Genomic DNA, 24,632 nt, shown 5'->3' with positions numbered 1-24,632 from the left:
GAGTCTAGTCCCACCACCCTTGAAGTCTCAGCGTCCTCAAATACAGCCTCCTTACGGGCCCGTAGGCTCTGGCCATCACAAGGGTCAGACCTGACAGCTCCTCTTCCTTTCTTGCAAAGTAGTCAGTGTTTCTCCTCTCCACAGAACAAGTTCCAGCAGTGAAAATTTTCTCTCCTTCACAACTGCTAGAACACAGGGCTATCATCCTCCTTTGCATATAGGGTGACCCTCCTTTGGTTGGGTCACCCTATATGTTCAGTGCCTAATGCAAATTCCTTTAGCTAATGATGGCCATCCTCTCATGCATGCTTGGTTGCTGTGCTCCTCTACTTCTTAGCTCCTACAATAGAGGCTAATCCAATCTCCTGCCCTAGCCCACCCTCTCTCAAAAAGAAAAATGGAATCAAAATGCAGAAGTAAATATTGGCAAAGGACACCTCCACTGCATGCCTTCTCCCCCTTTCCCCCAGCCCCTGCACCCTATGCCCAAGAGGGCCTGAGATTCTGCATGGAAATAGAATTACTGCATATTATGTGATAGCCCTAATTGAATAGAGGCAGCTGCAGCAAATGGGCTCCGATTAGCATGACACTGGGGAAGTGTGGGGAAGATACAATTAAAGGGGGAATCAGGTGTTAGCTGCTCAAGAGGCACAGCAAAGGCAGGCCCTGCATCCTGCTGGCCTGGCCAGTGATCATGCTGGCCTGTCTCTTGGCCCATGCCTGTCAGGTTGAGTGATGGCACTAGCACTGTGGGGGGAAGGCAGGGGTGTTTGGAGCCTGTTCTGTATGACAAAGGGCAGTGGCCAGAGGGCTCTCCTTCCTGACAGATAGAAGTGCCAAGGCTCACAGCTGCATCTCATGCAGTGGACAGTCAGGACAGCAGTGCAAGAGGGTGGGGGCTTGTGGGAACACCGGGTGGAAGCACAAAGCAAGGGTGGCTGCAGACAGAGGAGGCTTTTTGTTATGGTTGTTTTAAAGAAGGTTGTGGACATGGGAACTAATAGGTACAAATTGGACACTTGCTTATTTAGCAAGATTCATACGCTGCTTAATCAGAAAGGTATCTCTCAGCTGTTTACATCACAGTACAAAATACTGATTGAAAATATTGATAAAAAGATTTCAGAAATTAACCAATTGATGTTAAAGGTTTTTTTGATTTGTTTTCTTGTTTATTTAATGTTGAAATGCATTAGTATTCTGGAACTATCTCCCAAGAACTTTTGGGTGATGGGAACTGATGGATTCAAGTTACAAGAAATGAGATACCAACTGAACATCAGGAATAACTTTCAGACAGTAAGAGCTGTTTGACAAAAGATGGTGGATGGCTACCTGTCATGGATGCTTTAGTTGAGATCCCTGCATTGCAGGGGGTTGGACTAGATGTTCCTGAGGGTCCCTTCCAACTCTACAGTTCCATACCTTCCAAGTGCCCCAGAAAAAAGGGACATCCTGCTTTTTCGCATGAGATCTCAGCAACCATTTTGGGTGCCGCAAACCCCCACACCCTCGTGCTGCACTCTCACCCTGTATGGCACCCCAAAATACGTGAGATCTCCCTCTCCCCAAGTGCTTTTTGGGGGTGAGAGCGAGACACAGGTCCCATGACTCACCTGGAAGCATGTCCCAGAAGACGTACATCCCAGTTTTGCAAGTTGAAAGGTAGGCAGTTCTATGATTCTAATGACATCGCTCAACAGGGTGGCCATGTGACCCACTTCATAAAGGAGTCCTCTCTCTGAAGGAATGGCAGAGGGAAACCCATTGTTTGAAGGGCTGTCCAGGCCAAGTCTATCTTCCCCTTCACATTTCACGGTGCTGGTTTATTATTTTGTTGCTTTACTACTTGATTTTTGCATACGCCACCCTGTAATCTATGCTTTGGATGAAAATGAGGATTTAGAAATGTTCAAAACAAGCAAATAATAAATATATGAAATACTGATATTCACCCCCCCACCTCCTATTGCCAGGTCAGACTTAGGAAAGTTGGTTTATTTTTATCTTTTTTTATTGCTGTTGTTGCATTTCCACCTTTGCTGCCCCCACCTGCAATGTCACAGCAATAACTGGCAGTCCCCAAACCAGCATCTCTTTACAGGCTAAGATTAGAACTCCGTGGGAGTGATAGTGCCTGCACCCCCTTCCATGAACCAGAAAGTTAAGTAGGACCCCTCTCTTCCCCAGGGACTCCCCTCGTCTCTGGCTGCCCCCTTCATTGGTCCTATTCCTCTCCTCCTCTGCACAGCTACTTCTGTTGTTTTTGGACAAGGGGAATAATCACTGCAACTAACGCAGCTTTTGTCTTCCCCACCAAAAAGAGCAGAGGACCCCAAACTGGTCCTGATTGGTAGGTCCAAATTTCACATGGAATAGTGAATGGTGAGAGGATTCTCATCTCTAGGTCCTGGAGGGGAATGAATGGGTGGAGGAAGCGGGGGCACAGAGGGCGGTAGTGGGGGGGGGGGGAGAAGCGCCACAAGGCCTGTTGATGTGCTGCCGGCTGACAGATGGGTCCCTGGGCCTTCTGAGGAGGTGCCGGAGGAATACAATGTGCAGCAGCGGATCCAATCAGGGGAGCATGTGCGCTGAAAGAAGAAGCCGTTTGCCGGCTCCAGCAGGGCTGGCTGGCTCAGAGTCACCAAGTCGGCGCTTGGGGCGTGTATGACAGGGCAGCCTGGGAAAGAAGACAGTCAGCTCTGGAACGGATTAAAAAAAAAGGCTCACAAATTTGGGCTCCGGTGTCAACATCTGAGCACATGGCAGGTATCTGCCAAAGGCAGTATCTGGAAACTTTAGGAAAGCTGCCTGATGCAGTGAGAGGATGCGGGGGGAAGGGGTGTCTTGCAGAAGACCCAGAGGTAGAAAGGGGATTACCCCAGGAAAGCCCAGTAGGCATGTAGGATTTGCAGGGAGATGGAGAACGGGCGAGTAAAATACACAGTGACATACAGGTACTTAATAAAGCTGCAATTGCAGACAAAGAAGCATCATTTGGTAGATCAGGCTTCATTCTGGGTAGTGGAATTCCATTTTGTAAATCCAGATTATCATTCTCATTTGCAGAATGGAATTGGTACAGGACAATAAAAATCACTCCCTCTAACAGCAAACTCAGGGGGGAAGTGACGACAGAAATGGAACCAGTGCAGGGTCGCTGAAGGTATTTCCAGGCCATTGCTGTGGTCAGGATTCAAGCACATGCTCGAAAATTCAGATAACAGAATTGTAGTTATTTGCGAGTCTTTCCCCCCCCAAAGATGGAAGTTTCTGCATTAAGGAAAGTGACAGGGAGTAGCACTTGGCTTGGTGGGACTTCGTCTAAACTCCCTGCCAGCAAATCAGGATGAATGCTCATTGTCTAACCTCCTCAGAGGGAAATCAGGATGAATGCTCAATAAACACAAACCAACCCGAGAAACAAGGGAGATGTATTAGCATGCTCAGGGGAACCCTGTAGTCTGCAGAAGCAGAAAAAAAACAACCCTAAGGGAATAGCACTTTCCCCCCTCCCCTCCAAAAAACCCCCTGGCCCAATGAGGACTACTAACCACATTTAGTGTCAGATGAAAAAGAAAAATGGAAAACTGTGGAGTTGGGTGGGTTGAGTGTTTGCTGGAAGAGGATCATCTTGATAGACAACAGTTTTGTGGCTTGGTTGCTTTGTGTGATACAATACTTTCTAAAGGTAGTAGGTACATATGGGAACGTGTACTCCACAAGGAAACGGAATCCCCAGCCAAACAGAGCTCTAAGACATTTTATATTTTTGTTCTCCCCTCCTTCATCACTCATGACTGCCACCAGGAAGGGACAGAGACTGCAAACTGCACAGTTACCCGGATGGAAACATATTGCAGTACCTGGTCCTGGCCTGGGGTGAAGCTCTTTCGCCTGAGATTAACTGCCAGACCCTGAGAGAGCAGCAGAGACAGCAGCAAAGTAATGCAAGGACCGGGGAAATAGCATGGCAGAGCCCTATGCGCACATTTGTTAAAAGCTTTTAAAGGAAAGCTGGCTGGTATGTTAAGGGAGGACCCAATAAAGTGGTTAGAGTGTCAAATTGGGACCTGGGAGTCCAGGATTCAAATCTACACTCAGCCATGCTGTTATTTTCTGTGTTGCTTTTGAGCGGTTTTTGGTGCAGTTTGTCCATAATTTTGAGCCATGTGTGTGGAAGGAGATTGATAATTAAATAAATAACTAAGGAGCGGGAGAACCATGAACTTCACCTTGAGGTTCCTGGAAGCAAGCTAGGTAATAATAAAAAATGGTAATAAATACTTAGGGCTCTATGTACATGCTTAGATATGCACATAGAGCTCCTCCACACGAGAGAGGACCAATCATGCTGGCTATGAGGGGAAAACACCCCCCCCTTGCAGCTGCATGGGGAGTGTTGCCTGTTTGAATGTATCCCATTTGCGGGAAGGATGCTTTACACAGAAAATCAGCATTGCAGGGCATATAGCTGAGCGTAGACTTTTCCCTGATACTCTGTTTTCTGTCTGCAGGGAGGGTCCTGGTCCCACAGGAAAAGAGAGCGCCTTGACTGCGAGCTTCCTGGCCAGAGAGGGACTAAGGGAGAGGAGATTCCCCCCATTAAGTCTGACAGATGTGGGGCCTCTTGACAATAGGATTAGCCCCCTGGCACGTGGGCTCCTCAAGCTCTGCTTTGAAGGGGAAACAATGGGCTGTCCGCTCTCTGCTCGGTTCACCAGGGGTCACTCGTGCAGACATGAGGGCTTCTCATTCTGTGAGTTCAAATCCTTGCTCCTTTGCATGCACCATCCGGGAAACACACAAACAGGAATATTTGTATTCATGCACCCCTCCAACTGCCAGCGTTTTCTCATTGGCTGCTGCCTCTCTTGCTTTTGTCTCCTGCCAAAGGAAAGGCACCCTCTGAACCTGTTGGAACCATCTGCTGGTGGAGGGGGAAGTGGCACAAGCAAAGCGAGTGCCTCAACAGGCAGATTGATGGGCCGCAATCTGTTCTCTGCTACACACACACACACACACACACACACACACACACCCTTCCCTCCCTGAGCATCCCAGTCTGGAGATGAAGAGGACATAACACCACCCATCAGCTAATGAATTAATTAGTAGTCCTGATAATCCCAGACTCCGAGAGGGCAAGCTCTGTGTGAGATGATGATAACTTGAATTGAGTGTGCCTGGTGTTGGCATGTGGGAGAGAGAAGCACATGCCATATAGACCCTCTTAGGAGCTCAAACCAGTAATTACATTCAGCAGGGAGCCTGGTGAATCTGGCTGGTGCTACTAATAACAGAGAAGGGAGAGTTAATGGCAATGGCAAGTCACCTGCTCCCATCCCACCTTTCTGCTGCCCCGTCACAAGCATGTTCAGCAGAGAGCCAGTCGTGGCAAAACAGACTTCATTCTCATCCTTCAGTGCAATTCTGAGCATGTTGTTTAATCAGAAGTAAGTCCCGTTGTGGCTTACTTCCTAGTACAGGGATGGGGTCCTCCAGATGATCCTGGACTCCAACTCCCATCAGCCTCAGCCAGGAACATCTGAAGGGCCAAAGTTTCCTCATTCCTGTCCTCATAAGTAAGTCTGCTTAAGACGGTGACCATCATGGATGCTGTTGAGAGTGACAATTCTGCGTCTCCTCCTCTCTGCCCTATTTCATAAGGGAAAAAATATGAAGTCATGTTATTTTGGTAGTTTATACCTGTTGCGCTTCTTTGTCTGCCAGGGAAATCAATGACACAATGGCAACATAAATGTTAGCAGGGAAAGGTGGATGTGGGGTCTTCTTTTCAGCAGTTGCTAAGCATTTTCTGTCATTTATAATTATTGCCTCAATTTCCACTGTTAAAAAAACTGCAAGGTTTCTAGTCCTCATGGATTATTACAAAAGGTTTGAAATGGTGTGGATCATGCTAGTGAGGAAGGCAGAGGTAATATTTCTAGTGCTTGGGGCGGGGGGACTTCACATCTCTAGTGTTCCTGCTTCTGTCATAACAAAAAAATGTTCTGCCCCAGAGGACAGGAAGAGATTAATGGGTTTAAGTCACAAGTTCCTGGTGTTTGATTTTAGCTGAATAGAGGAAACTCCTCAATGGTAACGACCTATACTGTAAGACCCCTGCCAACTCTATCCCTATTATTCTGCATGTTCACAAGAGGTGAGGAAGAGAGAGAGAAGCGTAATAGCTGGTGTTGGTGCAGGACATGGTGAACATCCACCTGAAACATGTAATGGTCTTCAAGTTGATGTTTCAGGAAGCTCTTAACAAATTAAGTTAAGATACGGTAATTAGGATGAAAATGCAGTAAATCTCCCTATGCAATTAAAGCCAGTGAATAAATCTATTGCCCAACCTCTCTTACGGTATATTCTTGCTGTGTGTGTGTTCATGCACACACACACTGAAAAGTTAAACATTGGTAAGCAAGACGAAATATTTAGAACTGTATAAAAAAATTAAAAAATTGTCCAGTAGCACCTTAGAGACCAACTAAGTTTGTTCTTGGTATAAGCTTTCATGTGCATGCACACTTCTTCAGATACACACAAAAGCTTATACCAAGATCAAACTTAGTTGGTCTCTAAGGTGCTACTGGACATTTTAAATTTTTTTTAATATATATTTCAACTGTGTCAGACTAACACAGCTACTTACCTGCATTTAGAACTGGATAGAGGTGGGTGAACAGAAGTGAGTGGAATTTTTAACATTTTGTATTTTTATCAATTTAATTTTAGTTTTTTGTCATCTGTTTGCATTTATCATCACATACTCTAGGAAACTACCAACACGTGTGAGCATGCATGCATATAAGACAAGATAGGTTTCATGCCAAACATGACATTTAGCCTTGTCACAGCAGGACTTAATTTGAGACAAGGCTCACTGGGGCTTTGCTTGTCCCCTGGTAGCTGAGCTTGGCCTTCTTAGGCATGAAATAATGGTAAAGTTTGTACATTTGAGCATGGATGAGCATGGAAGTAAGGCAATCAATGTCTCCTAGTAATGACTGCTATATATTACCTCCAGAGCCAGAGGCAATATGCCTATGGTTGCCACTTGCTGGGAATGACAAGTGGTCCTTCTTGAAGACTCTCCAGAGACATATGGATAACCACTTTGGGAAACTAGAAGTGCCTTTGGTCTGATCCAGCAGGGCCCTTCTTGTGTTCAGGTACAGAGTCCTCAGCACTGAATGGCTGCAATAAAATGCCCACAGCAGTCAGGGCTTACAAGGCATCGCCTCTCATTTTAGAAACTAAACATCATTTCCCACATAGTAGGATTTTAAATGCCTTAAGTGGTGTTAGCATCGTCCTTCCTCCCCCTCTGCTAACAAGGCTTAATCTGAGCTAGGGTGTTAAAGAAAGCTTTAACTCCGCAATATATCTACATAACGGCCTCGGAACATGTGCAGGTTTTCTCTTCATGCGCACACATGCCCCAAGAAGCCACAGCTACTTCTGCCCTGCATCTGAGATGGCAGAGATGGGAAAGCGGGTGCTTTGATGTCAAGCTCTGTAGTTTTCTGGGAGGTGGGATGCTAAACCTTTTATTTCAGAAATTCAGCGCTGGCTGGGGTTCCAGAAACTAAAGGGAGGGAAAGGAAGCAGACTAGAAAACTTTCCTTGCAGACGTCCAGTGCAGGCGTCCTTGCTGCTTTGCACTCTCTTTTCTCTACCCCAAGTGGGAGGAGCTCCCGGAGGTTCCAGTCAAGCGGAAATCGCCAACACCAGAAAGCTTTTCAAAAGTGTCGGGATCCCGAGGAGTTCTCCAGAAGCAAGAGGAGGAGCTGCCCGGAGAACTTGTGGTTCTGGAAGAGGAAGCAGCAGAGGAAAGTTCCTGAACCCCTTCTAAGTGCCGAGACCGCGCTGAAAACCCAGCGAACAGAGAGGCATAGGGTCGACAGCCGTGACCCAGAGGAGAGCCTGTTATTTTGTGTTTTCTAGCGCCAGCCTGCGCCAGTGGGTGGGAGAAAAGAGAGACCGGGAAAGGCTCGAAGGCAACCCGGGACTAAAGACAGAGGCTCTTTTCCTATAGCGGAGGTGAGGGAGCTGTCCCCGGCCTCTGGTGCTGAAAGGTCCTACCGCTGTGGAAGAATGTTCGAGGAACACTGAACACTCAAGAAACTTTTGTTGGCTTCTGTTGTCAACAAGGAGCAAGCGGGAGGTGGTCAAAAGGCTACCCTTTAGCACGGTAAGAGGGGCTGGGAGTCATTTGCCAAATACTGCTTTTTTGTTTTTTTAAAAGGCATTTCCTTCTGACTAAAAGGGTGGTGCAAACTGAAATTGTATGTTCTTTTCCTTAAGTTACGGCCTACAGGTCTGAATCTGAACTCACAAATTTGTTCCCATCTAGAACCCTCAATTCCACGTGCAAAAGTAAGTTTGTGTAAGCCAGGTGTGATTAAAGTCTTTATTCATGTTAATTATCGGTACGAAATAGGGTTAAGAGTTCAGGAAAGTGTAATTAATCAGTTTGAGCATTACCCCAAGATTATGCTTGAGCTGTCTTCCAGTCTACAAGGTACATAATTAAAATCACTTTGTACATATTATTTACCTCCCTCGGCACATTTTCAGTTCAGTGCGCACCATTTAGGGGTGGGAACTGGTGGCTGTTTGAACCACAGATTCTAACCATGCACCTACATCTAATATGTGGTAAGGTAGTACAGATAGTCAAACTACCTGGAGGTGAGAGAATGCTCACACTGTGTATTTTGGTTGTCTGCTTGGGCATTAATGCACAGTCAAGGTGATTAACAATGATAGATGAGTGAGTTTCTGCATGTTTTTCAGTGCTTGTGGGTGAGTGGAAAGAATGTGCAATTAAATCTGAATGAGAATCTATGAGAACAGAAGGAAATGTATCATTCCTGGACAAAAGGTGTGACTTTTTACATATGTGATACAAGTGTAGAACAGGTGGTTCTGATTTGTATTAATAGTTCTCCACATAGACTTGATAATTTGGAATTTGAGATTAATTCATCCATGGGAAGCGGATGAGTTTAGGACTGTTTATCTAAGCCAGAGCTAGTGACCCATTAGAAAGCTCTGGAATTCATTCTGTGGGAATTTAGATTCATATCCCAACTCATGACCTTTACTGGGGGACTTTGGGGAAGCTGCTGTTATGGTCATCCCTAAAACTACAAATTCTGATGCTTTCCTTTGAAGGCTTGTTTTGAAGACGTGTGAAAACGTAATGTAACCCACAATAAGTGTTAGGCAAATTATAAGTCTAACACTGATTAGTGTACAGCTCCATGCATTGCAATTGCGCTGACATATATATTTGCAATCTCCCTTTGAGAGGTAAAGCATCTTGTTTGTTCCATGAGCAGCTTGTTATTCCATTCCATCCCTCTAAAGAGCCCCCCCCCATCCTGCTTAAATTTATTGCAAATTCATGAATCCACTGCTTTTGCTTCTAAGCACTGGAGAATAGCTATACCTCTGCAACAGAAATCAGGCTTTGCACACTGAAAATCCTAGCTTCAGGTCCCAGTACCACTTGCTAAAACTTTGGACAGCAGCTATCAGTCAGTAATACTGGGATAGATGGACCAATGGTTTGCCTTAGGAGGACAAGTCATTTTACATCTTTGACATTTGTCTTTCCTCTTCCTGTATATTTTTGGCAACTGTATTATTATTATTATTATTATTATTATTATTATTATATCCTGCCCATCTGGCTGGGTTGCCCCAGCCACTCTGTGTGGTCCCTTGCTCTGTTTAGTAAGCCAAACATGCCCCATTTATTTGGAAGCCGATAAGAATAAATGAAATGTGTGGAACAATGATACATATAAGTGTGTGTATGTGTGTGGAAGGTCCTATTATGATCTATAAAAAGAAAAACTAATGTAGAATATGGATGTATACACACCATACATTTAAAGCACATTTTTTAATCTCAAAGAATCCTGGGAACTGTATTTTACTCCCCTAGAGCCACAATTTCCTGCACCCTTAACAAACTACAGTACCCAGGATTCTTGGAGGGGGGGGACTTTCAATGTATGGTGTGTATGCAGCTGGAACCAGATATCTGGTGGCCCCATGGCTATTTCAAATGCGGAAACATTATCTTTTTTTCTGTGCCCCTTGGCTGTGCCCCTTCTGGCTCTGCTTTACCCGAGACTTCCCCAAGTGCATTGAGAGACAGCTTGTCAAGGAATATTAACCAGATGTGCCAACCCTTCCATCCCATTGCTTTGGGAAGAGAGAGAGAGGAATCATACCAGGGGTAGGGGAGTGCTTTGCTCGTAAAGGTTCTTTCACCTGGACAGATTTGCTCCATCCATATATTTATTGCAGGGTCGAACCCTAGTGGGGCAGCAGGGTAGGGGTGGAAGACCAAGCTCTAATCAACAATATTTTATCGGCAAAGCCTGTGATAAATGTCACCATAATGTGCTGAATGGCCCAGAATTCCAGACACAAACTTTTAGGTACATGTTATTGAGAAATCAGGAAGTACCTTGAATACTATCTAGTACAGTCCCTATCTGAAAGCAGATCCTAATTATTGGATTGTTTCCATAATAATAATAATAGTAATAATAATAAAATGCACATGAATAACCAATTGCATAACCATATTTTCTATATAAATGGGATGACATTTGGTTCATATTTGAAATTTAGCAAGAATTTGCAGTGGGTTTTAATCTTAAAAGAAACCTAATACATTTGTTGCTTGTTCAAATTTGGTTTTTTAAATTCAGTAAAGAAGGTTATTAAAAAATAGAAATACTCATTTAATTGTGTTGAATTTTGAAGCAACAGCATAAAGTTTTACCCTGTCAAATAAAATTATTTTGCACTTTCATAAGCCCTAAAATTTATAAAATAAAATTTATGAATGGGAATTATATGTGTGGGAGAGAGACTAAGAGAATACACATTTTTACTCCAAGCAGATTCAGGTTAGCAGATGTTAAGTTAGCAGAGTTTCTTTCTGTTTCTCTTAATGCTATTCTTAAATCTGTATGCGCATAAATTGTGACCCATTTGGCTGAATCCAAAGAATCACATAATCAAGGAGGATTTGTGTTTCTGTTTGTCAAAAAGCATCCTCTCGTGCTATGTAGTAAATCACTTCTGAAATTGAGGGGACTTGATAACCACTTTGTGATAGATCACAGTGTTCTGCTGTTCATTGCAAGTAGTCAAGCATCCTACTGGGCTATTGTAGCATGGCTATTTGACTCCTGGTCATTGTGTCATCATCATCATCATCATCATCATTAAAAATGATACTTTTCAGATTTATAATTTCACTAATTTTACAATCATTTTAACATTTCAAAACTTGACATCCTTCCCCCTCTTTCTGCAGTTCCTAAAATTTACTTTAATATCTTCTGCATATCCAAATTAACTTAATTTGCTCATTTATTCATCTGCTTTAAATATATACTCCTGTAAAACTGCATGCTATTACAATAATCCTGCCAATGTTCTTATGTGTTTAGAATTTATCTATAAATATTCAATAAACCATTTCCATTCTTTTATAAAAAGTTTATCTTGATTTCTTACTCCTCTGGTAAGTTTCGCCATTTCTGCATATTCCATAAGTTTTTGTATCCATTCTTCCTTTGCTAGGACTTCTGCTTCTTTCCATTTTTGGGTGAGAAACATTCTTGCCGCTGTAGTTGCATACGTAAATAAGTTTCTATACAGTTTAGGTAGTTCTGTCCCTATAATTCCCAAAAGGAAAGCTTCTGGGGTTTTTTTTACAAACATTATTTTAAACATCCCTTTCATATCATTATATATCATTTTCTAGTAAGCTTTAACCTTACTGCAAGACCACCACATATGATAAAAAGAACCTTCTTTCTCTTTACATTTCCAACACTTATTTCATAGAATCATAGAGTGGGAAGAGACCACAAGGGTCATCGAGTCCAACCCCCTGCCAAGCAGGAAACACCATCAGAGCACTCCTGACATATGGTTGTCAAGCCTCTGCTTAAAGACCCCCAAAGAAGGAGACTCCACCACACTCCTTGGCAGCAAATTCCACTGTCGAACAGCTCTTACTGTCAGGAAGTTCTTCCTAATGTTTAGGTGGAATCTTCTTTCTTGTAGTTTGGATCTATTGCTCCGTGTCCGCTTCTCTGGAGCAGCAGAAAACAACCTTTCTCCCTCCTCTATGTGACATCCTTTTATATATTTGAACATGGCTATCATATCACCCCTTAACCTCCTCTTCTCCAGGCTAAACATGCCCAGCTCCCTTAGCCGTTCCTCATAAGGCATCGTTTCCAGGCCTTTGACCATTTTGGTTGCCCTCCTCTGGACATGTTCCAGTTTGTCAGTGTCCTTCTTGAACTGTTGCTTTTAACCTCTCTAGCAAGCCTGAGTTCATTCTGTGCTATAGATTTTAGATTTATACATTTGATTTAGATTTATACATTTTTGCCAATTTACTCAGTGTTAGATACCATTGATATATCATTTTCATATATTTTTCTCTTAGACCATAACATGCTGTAAATTTTATATCCATATTCCACAATCGTTCCCATGCTTCCATGCCTATATTATGACCAATATCTATTCCCAATGTATCATTGAGGATTTTACTTGCTCATCCTTTGTCTCCCATTCCAATAATATTTTAGACAGCACTTTTACATTCCATTCCATCAGGTCTCTCTCCAATTGTGATATTTGTTCCCAAAACCCTCGTATCCTATCTTTCTTAAATACTTCATTCAAATGATGATAGTGTATCCATGCTGGTAACTTTCCTTATAATTCTTTTAATTCTTTTAATTTATACTCTCTTCCCTCTTGTTTTAATAAATTTCTGTAAGTTCCCCTCCCTTCTATCATATTCTTTTTCTTTACCACTATAGCTTTCAGTGATGAGAACCAAAGTGGTGTTTTTAATAAATTCTTGGATTTATCCCATACTCTACAATTTTTTCCTAATTATATGATTTGTAAATCTTTTATGAACTTTCACCTTTTCATACCATAAATAAGCGTGCCAACCAAAAATATTGTCGTGATCTTCTAAGTCTAGAATATGTGAATTCTCTAAAGTCATCCATTCCTTTAACCAACAAAGACAGGATGCCTCATACTATGGTCTCATATCTGGCAGGGGAAAATCTCCTCTTTCTTTTGCATCCATAAATATTTTATGTTTTATTTTGATTTTTCCACTTGCCAAATATATTTAGAAATACCTTTTTGTCATGAGTTGCAACCAACCTGGTCATTGTGTCTTGCTCTGTTCTCAGTTAAAATGGTGAATATTTTAGAGCTGAGCTGAAAGAGCTAGTCATTTGTTTTTTACCTTTAAAGTTGTATTTTAGTCCTACAATTTGTTGTGCCTGTTCACAGCTGTTTGTCACAATCACTAGTACCCCTTGTGCTGTTGCTTCCAGTACCATTTCCCTCCTATTTCCTTTCTTCTCAAGGAATCTCAGTCAATCCTGGATCACATAACTGGATGTGATGATGTCACTACACAGCATTACCCATATTATTTTGCTGGTGGTGTCACAATGGAAAGGGAGCCATTTTGAATGAGGGCAATGCCAGCTATATATAAGAAATTCTAGCCAACCAGGGATCATTCTAACAACTAAACACTTTTGTAGCCCTTTCACATGTAATTCTGAAAAAAAGTGCTAGAGGACCCCCCCACTCACCGGCCTGCCAATGACAGTTTTTGTGAGAGAGTGGGAGCCTACACTTTCAGCTCATCCAAAGATCATTGAGATTTAAGCTTTCATCATTTCTAGATCATTTCACAAAGCTATATGGCATTGGTAGAAGGAAACAGAAGTTGTCCTTAAGCTCCGGCAGAGTAGTGTGTGTCATATCCGAAGGACATTTTCCTCACCCGGGTGTGACAGCAGCGGGCCCAGCCCAGGCCCAGTCACTGCACCAGCTTCAGGTCAGCACAGCAATTTGCCTGCCCCTCCCTCTGGTACCTTCCACCCTGGACAGTATGAGCAGCAGGGCTGTAGATGTGATGCTGACCCGCCTGATCTGTTAAGCCCCCACCACAACCCAGCCCAGGGTTCAGCTTGCAGCCAATGCCTGAGCAGTCTCACTTGTACCCAGCAGGTCAACCACCACCATACTCAACAGCAGCCTGCAGATTTGCACACCTTGTGTGACCCACCAAACCAGAGACAGTACACTAGCCATGTACGGTGACTTACTAAGGGTTTCTTAGCCTCCTTGCTTGTTTTTCAGTTCTGTGTAGGCAGCAAAAAGGGTGACATTCATTGAAGTTATCGAGAGCCATCAAAGGAGCTGCATTCACTTGCTGGATCCCAAGTTGTTCTCTCTTGTCAAGAGACAGTGACTGGCCCATATTTACCCAGTAAGCCTTGTGGCTGGGTGGGGGTTTGCACCTGCATCTCCCCAGGCCTAGTTCAATGCTTGCCCCACAACACTGCACTGCACCCCTAGGAGCAGGGCCTCCCGCTGTCACAGATCAGGTGCATGCAAGTATCTGGCCCACATGTGTTCCAGGGTAAGGCTAGGTTTGCTACATTCTAATTACTTACTAAAACGTAATTAGGGTCTGCTTGGAGCCTATGGGACACACTACCCATTTGCACAACAATTAACACTTTAATCCATTATACAAGTCCCATCAGGCATATTAAAAGTAGGATTTGCTACACTGGATGAGGCGACGGCCAGTTGACCGATTAGTTGGATGGCACATTTTCAACAAAGCTGCTTACACATTAAGCTTTATTAAATGAGTACGTCAAGCTGACAAGCAGTTGATTATCATGAAACCCAGGCTGTTGTTTTTTCCTGTTCTTTCTCTGTAGTGTTGTCGTAGCATTCATTATTCACCAGAGGCTGACTCCTACCCTGAGTAGGATCAATCTGCACCACAACATTTTGCTGTAGGTCCCTGTATTTGAAATGTGAAATTCTGCCTCAAAATTCAAACAACAGAGATGGATAGATAGATGATAGGACAGACATCTGATAAATAAATTATGAAGCTAAGACTCCATCACTAAAAATGTCCAACCAAACTTAGTAAGTTCCATTAAAAACAATTGGGTTTAAATTGAATCTCAACTAATTTGTTCTATTGGATTCTATGTACAGTGGACGCTCAGGTTGCGAACGTGATCTGTGCGGGATGCATGTTCGCAACCCACAGGGGTACGTCTGCGCACTTGTGGGTTGCGATTCGGCTCTTCTGTGCATGCGCAAGGTGCAATTTAGTGCTTCTGTGCATGCGTGACCGCCGAAAACTGGAAGTAACCCGTTCCGGTACTTCTGGGTTTCGGCGGTCCGTAACCCGAAAAAACGCAACCTGAAGCGTCTGTAACCCGAAGTATGACTGCATCTTCTATTTAAGGAATGATTATTAACTTTAGTTGAATCGGGACCTTTAGGTTTAGATTTTTATCCCACCTTCTCACTATGCTCAGAGTAGCAGAGTGTTGTGATTATGAAAACTCAGAGAGATTCCTATTTTATTATTTAATATATTTTAACTTCCTCTCCAAGTCCTTACAGATGTTTCTGTGAATGAAGATGCCCCTCACCCCAATTAGCATCTGATTTTATTTTTGGTAAAATTTGGTGACAACTCCAATTAGCTTTTCCATACAAATCTGTTATGTGGCCTATGGCATTTTTTCATTTGCTTGCATGGAACTCAGCTTACAAGGTATAATTGTGGATCTAATCTTCTCTCACCCCTAAAGGAAATATTCTGATCATCTGTTTCAGACCAGTGCAGCCTATGACCAACCAGTATGGTCTCCCCACCAGGGCTTGTAAACCGTCTTCATTTGCTTCCTACCCAAAAGTTAAAAAACACGAAGGGGTGATGTATCAAGCACCCATCAGGCTAGTGGGCTTCTTTTGGTTTTGTGCATTTGCAAGCTGTGCAGGTCTATGTTTATGGCAGGGATGGTGAGCCTGTGGCCCTCCATATGTTATGAGACTACAACTGCCACCAGTCCTGACTATAGGCCACACTGAGAGCATAGGCTGATGAGAGTCCAATAACATCTGGAGGGCCACAGGTTCCCAACCCCTGCTTCCAGATAAAAAGCTATAGGAAGATTAGAAAAAGGTCAGGGTTAAGCTGTACAATATGCTAAATAGACAAGGTTGTCTCCATCAAATTTTTATTCAGAGTATACCCATTAAAATTAATTGACCTAAGTTACTTCTGTCCACTAATTTCAATGGTTCTGCACTGTGTATGACTGACATTGCATACAAGCACCACAGGCTAGAACAGAATGGTAGAACATAACTTCCTGGGTCATACCTCTTTATATAAAATGATAAAGTCATCTTGTGGACCTGCTCATTCCTGAATTCATTTGGATTTGTGGTTGCTGTTTTTTCCAGGGTCAAGGGATGAGCAAACTCTACAGCAAGTCCAAAGAAATGGCCGAGCTCATATCATCTCAACCATGGATAGATGAAGCCCTAAGCTCCCAAGATGAGATGAAGGAAGAAGATAGCAGGCAAGCCTCCTATGGGATACTTGCTGGACTTAATGAAGAGCATGACAGTATTGAGGAGGAGGAGGAGGAGGAGGAAGATGGTGGGAAGCCAAAAAGAAGGGGCCCAAAGAAGAAGAAGATGACCAAGGCAAGAATGGAGAGGTTCAGGGCCCGCCGGGTGAAGGCTAATGCCCGGGAGCGAACACGGATGCATGGGCTCAATGATGCTCTGGATAACCTTAGGCAGGTGATGCCCTGCTACTCCAAGACACAGAAGTTGTCCAAAATTGAGACACTCAGACTTGCCAGGAACTATATATGGGCTTTGTCAGAGGTCCTGGAAAGTGGGCAGACTCCAGAAGGGAAAGGTTTTGTCGAGATGCTATGTAAAGGTTTGTCCCAACCAACCAGCAACTTGGTGGCTGGCTGCCTGCAGCTGGGACCTCAAACCCTGTTCTTGGAGAAACATGAGGAGAAAAGCCCTGTCTCTGACTCAGCTGTGCCCAGCCACAGTTTTTCTTACCAGTCTCCTGGGCTGCCCAGTCCACCGTACGGAAACATGGAGGCCCACCTTGTACACCTAAAGCCTCCCACATTCAAAAGCCTTGTGGATCCGTCCTTTGGCAACCACCACCAAGACTGCACATCTCCGGCATATGAGGGCCCCTTGACACCTCCCCTGAGCATCAGTGGAAATTTCTCCCTAAAGCAAGATGGTTCTCCAGACCTGGAAAAATCATACAGCTTCATGACCCACTACCCATCTGTTAGCTTGAGCAGCACTCATGGGCACAGCTCTCATTTCTCAACCTCAGTGCCCAGGTATGACATCCCCATAGATATGAGCTATGACTCCTATCCTCATCATGTGGTTGGGGCCCAGCTCAATGCAATATTCAGTGAATAACCCAAGAAGATGAATCCCCTCATGGATTAAAGGAATACGATCCTTTGTGGAGATGGTGTGACATCAGTAGAATTAATACTGTGAAAAGGAGTTTACTTGCTCTACTATGATCAGACTAGTTTCATGGGCAGTCATACCACATTCTTCTGAGCACAAATATATTTTAGTTGTGTTGGTTTATGGGCTTTCAGACAGGTCCCCATTCCTAAAGTGCAGCTCCAAGTTTCTTCGTGGTTTTTGCATTTAGGATGCAGACACAACATTTACAGTTAACAATGGAGCTGATTTGGAGTACCCTCATTGCAGCCACTACAAACATCCCCCCCTTTCCAGGATCAAACACTGGACTGAAAATGGCTCTGCATGCTTGCAGCAGAAGCTGGCAGTGGGTGGTGCTGATTAACTATCACTCATGACATCACCATTACACCACCATATTCAGTTCCCAAAGCAGCCTTGCAAATGCAATTAAAAAGTTCCTTTTTTTTAAAAAAAAGGTGGACTGTTAATATATAAATTAATATGAGTACATAAAATAAAAATTGGAAAGCCCACTCAATGCAATGGGGAGAGGCAGGCAGCTGACCGATTAATCCAATGTTATTTCTGCCAAGCAAACTGGAGTCAGAGTCACACCACAGGCAAAGAAACTGTTGTGTCTTCTCTTTCTTCACATTTAGATTTGCCATTTTGCCCTAAACTGAGTGTTCAGTGCTTCCACACAAATCTGCAGAACACACTGCCATGAAACCAGGCACAACGCTGGTATAAAAAGTGTGGTGTAGGGCTTATGCAAAAGCCTGGGAATTGGGAAGACAAAGTATTATTATCATAGTGCATCTGACTTCCTGACCTTTCTCTTCCCCTTCCTTTCACCTCTCTAAATCAAGGATGGGGAACCCAGGGCCATCCAGATGCTAGAGTTCAGTTTCCTTCAGCCTCAGACAGCATGGCCAGTGGTCAAGGATGATAGGAGCTTTAATCCAGTGATATTAGAGGGGCACAGGCTCCCCATGCTTGCTCTAAATAATAAACTGCAGCAGGGGATAGAATAGTATCTACATGGGACCTTAGGGTGATGAGGGTGGGTAATACAATGAAATAATGACAAGTGCAGCAACCCTTTTTGATTTATGGCTCCCCCATAAAATTCCTCTGAGGAGGGAAATATAAATCTATGACCGTTGCCCCTGCCCTAGTGCAAAACTTACCACCAGCTCTAACAGAGGTGTGTGATAACCTATTGCTTTCCCCCCACTGCTTTCTGCTTATTAAACTTATCACAATTCTTTAGACTCACCTAGATCAGCCTTTCAGATGTTTCACTTCCGAAGGCACCTCCATTTTGGCCTTGATTTTTGTAGTAGGACAAAATAAATGCCAGCCCTAAAGAAAGTGACAAAGTTCACTGAATTTATAGACTCCCATTTCTCTTGACAGTCTTTAGTTCCCCAGAAGTCAGAAAAGAGCAATTCCCAGGAAGGAGACACCAGAGAGATTCTGCCTGCTCCCTGTGAAAAAAACAACCAATGTGAAACCATGATGGACAGGAAGAACACTTGCTACTTCCTGCCCACTTGGAACGACAGGGTTTTGCTAATAGGGGAAATAAAGTTAAGAGATCTTTCTTCCAACCCAACAGCTTTAGTCTGGATTATACTTAGCACCATGAAAACACACACACGTATGGGGCAAACCCTGCTACAGACTGTCATGATCACTTTAGACCAAATGTGCTCGGCCTACAGCTCCTATCTTCCTATGCTATTGACCATGCTAGCTGGGGCTGACAGATTGTAGGTCACAGGCCCCCGTTTCTGATTTTGACTCTGCAACCACACTTCCCAGTTTGGGGAAGCATCCTCACTCCACTGAATCATAAATCTTAATCCCATATGTTCAACCATCTGAAATCTCAAATAGTGTCTAGGAGAATTAAACCAATGATACAGACTTCAGGCTTCAGGCTTCTTCCCAAGGGGCTTTGGTGAAAACTGTAGGGAGAAAGAAAGAGAAACAACACTCCTGAAAATGTACTAGGCAGTAGCTCCTTCCAGCAGCAGCCACATATGAGCCAGCATCTTCTCATACACTACGAGGATTCACATATAGGAGTTCACAATCACCAGTGCACCTTATAGCAAGGATGCTCCTAAAGCGCAATGTCTCACTTTCAGTATGAATATCACACTGATTTATCTCCAGCTCCTCCATTGCCTAGCCTGTGTGTGCAATGTGGCATTGCTAATTCATGACTTCAGTATAGCAGCAATAAATGGAAGGCTAGCCTTCTCCAGTCCAGACCAGCTGCATCACTTCCGTTGCAAGATACAATGTAGTCATTCATTCTTTCACAATATTGAACTAAACCTCAATGGGTGGATCTTCAATCTTTCCAGTCAAGCAAGAGACTCACACCCCACCACCATTTTTAAAAAAAACGCTCATTTGCTTGTGCCCAGAAAGGGCTCAGTTCTTGGATCTTCTACCACCCTTTCTTCTTACAATAACCAAGGCATAAACATGCATAAGAATGTGGGGATATAAAAAACTGCTGGACTTCACAAAAGCAAATGAAGCCCATTACCACTGACTGCCATCTTTAACCTGAACACTCAAAAGTCTAAAAACTGGTTGTGAGGATTTGATATACATGCTTCTAGGACCTCTTCTCTCCAGCTAGCCAACAAACAATGGTGTATTTTGTTATGTATCCCAGCTATTGCATGATACATGGACAATTCAGGTTCCAGGGCCCAATCCAATTTGCAGGGCTGCCTCTCTGTATTATTCAGAATGCTGATGCCACATTGCTGTTGACATTATTAATATTCATTTTAGTCCAGCCATTTAAATGCAACGTTTCTCCAATGAAATTGCATGTGCCGTGATCAGTGACTGCAGAACCTACGTTTAATTTAATGTAATTTAAACTCCTGGGTGCCAGCCAGGCAAAGGTCACAAATGAGGTGGAGCCTGTCTTGGGACTCAGGTGGAATCTTGCTTGAGCATGTGTGTGATCCACACTTCCCTTTCTTCCACTCTTTCTAGCATGGTCTATGCTTTAAAACTCTGTGTCTGAGCACCCGGTTTTTTTGCTCCTGAGCTTTCCCCGTGAAAACCTACTCTTTGAAGCACAATTGGCGCAAACAGCAATCTGTGGAAAACCCAAACTGACCTTTGCTCTGGTCAAGTGCTAAAGAGCAGGTTTTTGCAAGGAAAGCTCTGGGACTTTAAAGCGCAGTCCTGTACCCGAAAAGAGTGGAGGAAATGTGTTTGGATAAGTCCAAAGTTAGAAGAAAAACAGGTGTCTGACTTCTTGTCAGAAGACAGAGCTCAAGAAAGACTAGTCAGGAGAGTGGATGGGGAACCCTGACTACCCAATCAAAGCACTCTGCTTTGGCCAACCTTCCCCGCCTGGGTGCTTTCCAGATGTTGTTGGACTCCCATTCCCATCAATGCCAGATGGCATGGTGGCCATTATCGTCCAACAACATATGGAGTGTGGCATGGCCAAGGTATTTTTTTTCAATTTTATTAGCATCACCCTGATTCCCCCCCCCCCCGTTACTAGTGGTTATTAAGCAATATGAATACTGGTATTCATTTTTATTTGTGTGTTACCAAAGTTATATATAACTCAACTGCGGTAAGTACTGCTGTCTGTGAGCATCCTATGTGAACACTGTTCTAGGTAGTTACCTTGGAACTCCAGGGTATCCAACACTAAAAGTTGTCACTGAAATTTGCCTCCTACAAAATGTGAAGATAATATTAGCATCTCTGCTTGGAGCAGTGTGATCAGCTGAAGAAGATTAAAAGGAACCCACAGCCTCATCAAAAGGGACAGGATACCACTGTGCTCCTTTGTGACCCCCTGCTCTAGAAGGCAGCCCGCCAAGTAAAAGCCATGTCTAAAGTGTCCCTATTATTTATTATTAACCCGGATTCTTCTAAGTTATTTCCTTTTTCATTTCACATGAAATGTGAAACATGCTAAATGACCTATGGTTTGTTTGTTTGCTTGTTTGCTTGCTTCATTGAATTGACTTTAAAGTATTTTTAGTTGGAGGTGTAGAATTGTGGGGATAAATGTGTATGTTGGGAGACATCTTTCGATCACTCTTCATTTCATGGTGCCTTTGCTCCATGGATATTTATTAGCTCTTATTTATTTAACTTATTCCTCTCCCCACTTTTTTTTCAGGGGAGGGGGGCCTCCAGCCCACAGTTTCACCAAGTAATTATATACTGTATATGCTGTTTGTGTTCCCTTTGAGAGGTGACTTCTGTGGGGATTGTCACTATTGGCTGCAGGTGCAGCCAAAGATAAGCAATAACAATTGCCAAGGCTATGCAATTCAGTTTAGTTTTCCTTTCAAGTTAAGCCAGAGTTAGAGTTGCCATACATCCAGGAAATCCTGGACATGTCCTCTTTTGGGGGGACTACATACCCATCCGGGGGGATTTTTATATTTTAAAGCAAGTTTCTGGGTTTGAGGGGGTGTATTTTTGGGGGGTGCAGGTGGCTCCTGTTGGCTGACCACACCCTATTCCATCATTGTCTAGCCTCTAGCTAGAGAACTTACGACCAAGTAGGAGCCCTCCATTTCTGTAGAGGAGTTATCTGCAGAGATTAGAATTTCAAGAAAACCATTGTATTCTGAAGGAACTTGTTAATAAACAGCTTCTAGGACAAGAAGGGTGATGATGGTTGGGTTTATTTCATGGGGGTCTTTTTGTACTAAAGTATATATATTTTATCCTTTTGTAAAGAAAACAGAATTGGCTCTTCTGTCCAAATAAAAGTGGTGAATTTTGTTTCAACTAAAAGGCTCATTTGATTTAAGAAGGCTTCTTTCTAGGCCACAGGGGTGGGGCAGTCTGTGATGCCAGGGATTCAGCCTGGACCTTCTGCTGGTAAAATGCATGTTCTACAGCTGTGCCTGTTCCTAAAAGATCTCTCAACATCTGCAATTGCACACCTGCAAAATGGGGCCGGGGGAGGGGGGAGATGGCCATCCATTTCCAGAAGCATCCATCATCTGGGATGCTCAGTGTTCACACGTGAAAGTTAACATTTCCCAATTCTTGGACATTGGCAACATCAATAGAATCAGATATAGACAGAAGGAAAGATTATCCCTCTTTCTTTGACCCATAGAAGAATCCCCTAAAGCCCCCTCTGCCTACAGCTTTCCCTGTTGGGTTATGGCTCCAGCTGGAGTGTTATTAACAGCATTTTTCTCCTCCACTAGTGCCAGCTCCTCCCTTGGCCTCTTCCCTGTTGCCTAATCCCTTGTAAAGTGCAGCTTGACATCCCCCAGGCAGTGGCAACAGCAGCAAGTCCCCCCAGCACTCTCCAGCACATCCAGTCTCTCTGGCGGCACATGTATCCAGCACAGCTGAGTGCCTTCTGCCAGTGCCGTGTGTATGGAGGGAGAGAGGGAGGGGGGGAGAGGGGGGGGCTGTGGCTGCCACTTCCAGTGTGCTGAGCCCAAGGGGAGTCAGGAGAAGCATCTACCTGATCCCCATAAGGGGTGTGTGTGTGTGTGTGTGTGTGAACTCAGGCAGCTTGCTTACCCCAGTGCACATACAAGGGACTCAGGCAGCTAGAAGGGGAGGCAGACCAAGAGCAATGGGGCAGAGAAACAGCAGCCAGGGGCTGACCCTGAGAAAGATCTCAGTTGCATCTCATATGTTCCCACCATTCCAGGCCAGCCTTTTCCCTCTGCACTATTGCAAAGTCAAAAGCATTTACATTTCATATTGTTGCATGCCACCTCAATGTCAGGGCAGTGTGAGATTCAGGTACTTATCCAGAGTTCTGATTCCTTTGGAATGACTGTGGTATCTTTATAATATATGCTTTAAATACACATATATACAACCCTTGCTTCTCCCTCTTCACAGGTGCTGAACCTGGTTACTAGACATTTATTGGCCTGAACCAGATCCAAACTGCAACGACTTCACTTGCAGTTAAACCGGAACCAGGAAAGAAACAAAAATCACAATGCCTTGACTGCCAGACCAGGATAGGGCTATTACGGCAGGTTTCAATGTGCCAAGCAAGGAGATTTCAGTGGGAAGTATCAGGACGCTTGAGAAAGAGGCAGCCCAAAGTTTGTTCTTGGATAGGCCAAGGCCAGGGTGAGCAGATCACCTCGGGCAGCAAGATCCACAGGGGCAGCAGATCCAGCCTCCAAGGAATGCATCGCCCACTGCTGCTGCCACTGCCGCGATGGCAGCAATGGTTGTGGTGTGCTCCTTGAAGGCCAGATCTGCTGCCCCCTCGGTAGCCCCTGCCCCTGCCACCTCTACAACAGCATCTCAGCAAATAGGTGGCGCTGCTGGTCTCCTCTCACCCATAGAGAGGGCATGGCAGGGGCTGCCCTCTGGGATCTCCTGAGCTCTGCACCTGCCCAGCATGATTCCGAGCAAGCCCCTTCCAATACCACCCACTCTATTTTGGAAAGGTGGAGGACTCAGAGGAGGAGGAGTAATTATGGTGTTGATTGTAAATTTGGGCAGGTTTGTGTGGGAGAAAGTGATCCTGAAAGTATCCGGATCCCAAGCCATTAAAGCATATTTACTTATGCCCAGAAATGGATATGCAACCAGTGCAGTAATTTAAGAACTGGCCTAACAAGGTTTCCTGTGACTCATAAAATACACACTGCACTCATTTAATACTTTGAAGTTACCAGGGAATAGACAACTGTGACTCACCATTTTCTGCTCTGACTGGCAGTGACTTTCTGGGACCCCAGACTGAGGTTGTTCCCAGCTCTGCTGGCTGACATCCTTTTCAAGTGAAAGTTATGGAAATTGAACCCTGGATTGTCAGCAATGAAGGCATCAGATCTAGCACAAAGTCAGCCCTTTCTTGGTGTCTGGTGCCCTCTGAAAGTTGTTTGACTCCAATTTCCAGCAGCCCCAGCCAGCATAGCTAGCAGTCAGGGATGATGGGCGTTGTAGTACAACAGCATCAGGGGTGCAGCAGGTTAGAGAAGGCTTCACTAAGCTAGGATCCTCTCAAATGCCCCTTTCTCTAATGAGAAATCAAAAGCACTTATCAATTTTTGTGTGTGGGAGGGTTGCCTGATACGTACTTGATTAACTTGTCCTTTCCCCCAACCTTTAATTTCAGGCAGGGCCAGCAAGATGAGGTGATGGCCTCAAGGTGGCAAGATCCACAAGGGCAGCAGATCCTGGTGTGGCTC

The 24,632-nt window shown here is 44.1% G+C and overlaps 1 protein-coding gene across 3 annotated transcripts; it reads left to right on the top strand.

The window, feature by feature from the left end:
- The first annotated feature begins 7,645 nt into the window (after positions 1–7,645).
- Positions 7,646–19,191, top strand: NEUROD4 (neuronal differentiation 4). Of its 3 annotated transcripts, none has more exons than XM_080990454.1 (2): positions 7,646–8,209; positions 16,402–19,191. In XM_080990454.1, exon 2 carries the CDS (start codon positions 16,411–16,413, stop codon positions 17,404–17,406), a length of 996 nt encoding a protein of 331 aa, XP_080846580.1. In that variant the 5' UTR covers positions 7,646–8,209; positions 16,402–16,410; the 3' UTR covers positions 17,407–19,191. The 3 variants fall into 3 exon arrangements, with proteins under 3 accessions (XP_080846580.1, XP_080846581.1, XP_080846579.1); XM_080990455.1 differs by lacking the exon at positions 7,646–8,209 and adding an exon at positions 13,677–13,948; XM_080990453.1 differs by lacking the exon at positions 7,646–8,209 and adding an exon at positions 14,454–14,536.
- The last annotated feature ends 5,441 nt before the right edge of the window (positions 19,192–24,632 follow it).

Source organism: Podarcis pityusensis, assembly GCF_964106645.2.
Source record: "Podarcis pityusensis genome assembly, chromosome: 2".
Lineage (NCBI taxonomy): Eukaryota > Metazoa > Chordata > Lepidosauria > Squamata > Lacertidae > Podarcis > Podarcis pityusensis.
Note: the sequence above shows the minus strand (reverse complement) of the source record. Positions and strands in the feature narration are given on the sequence as shown.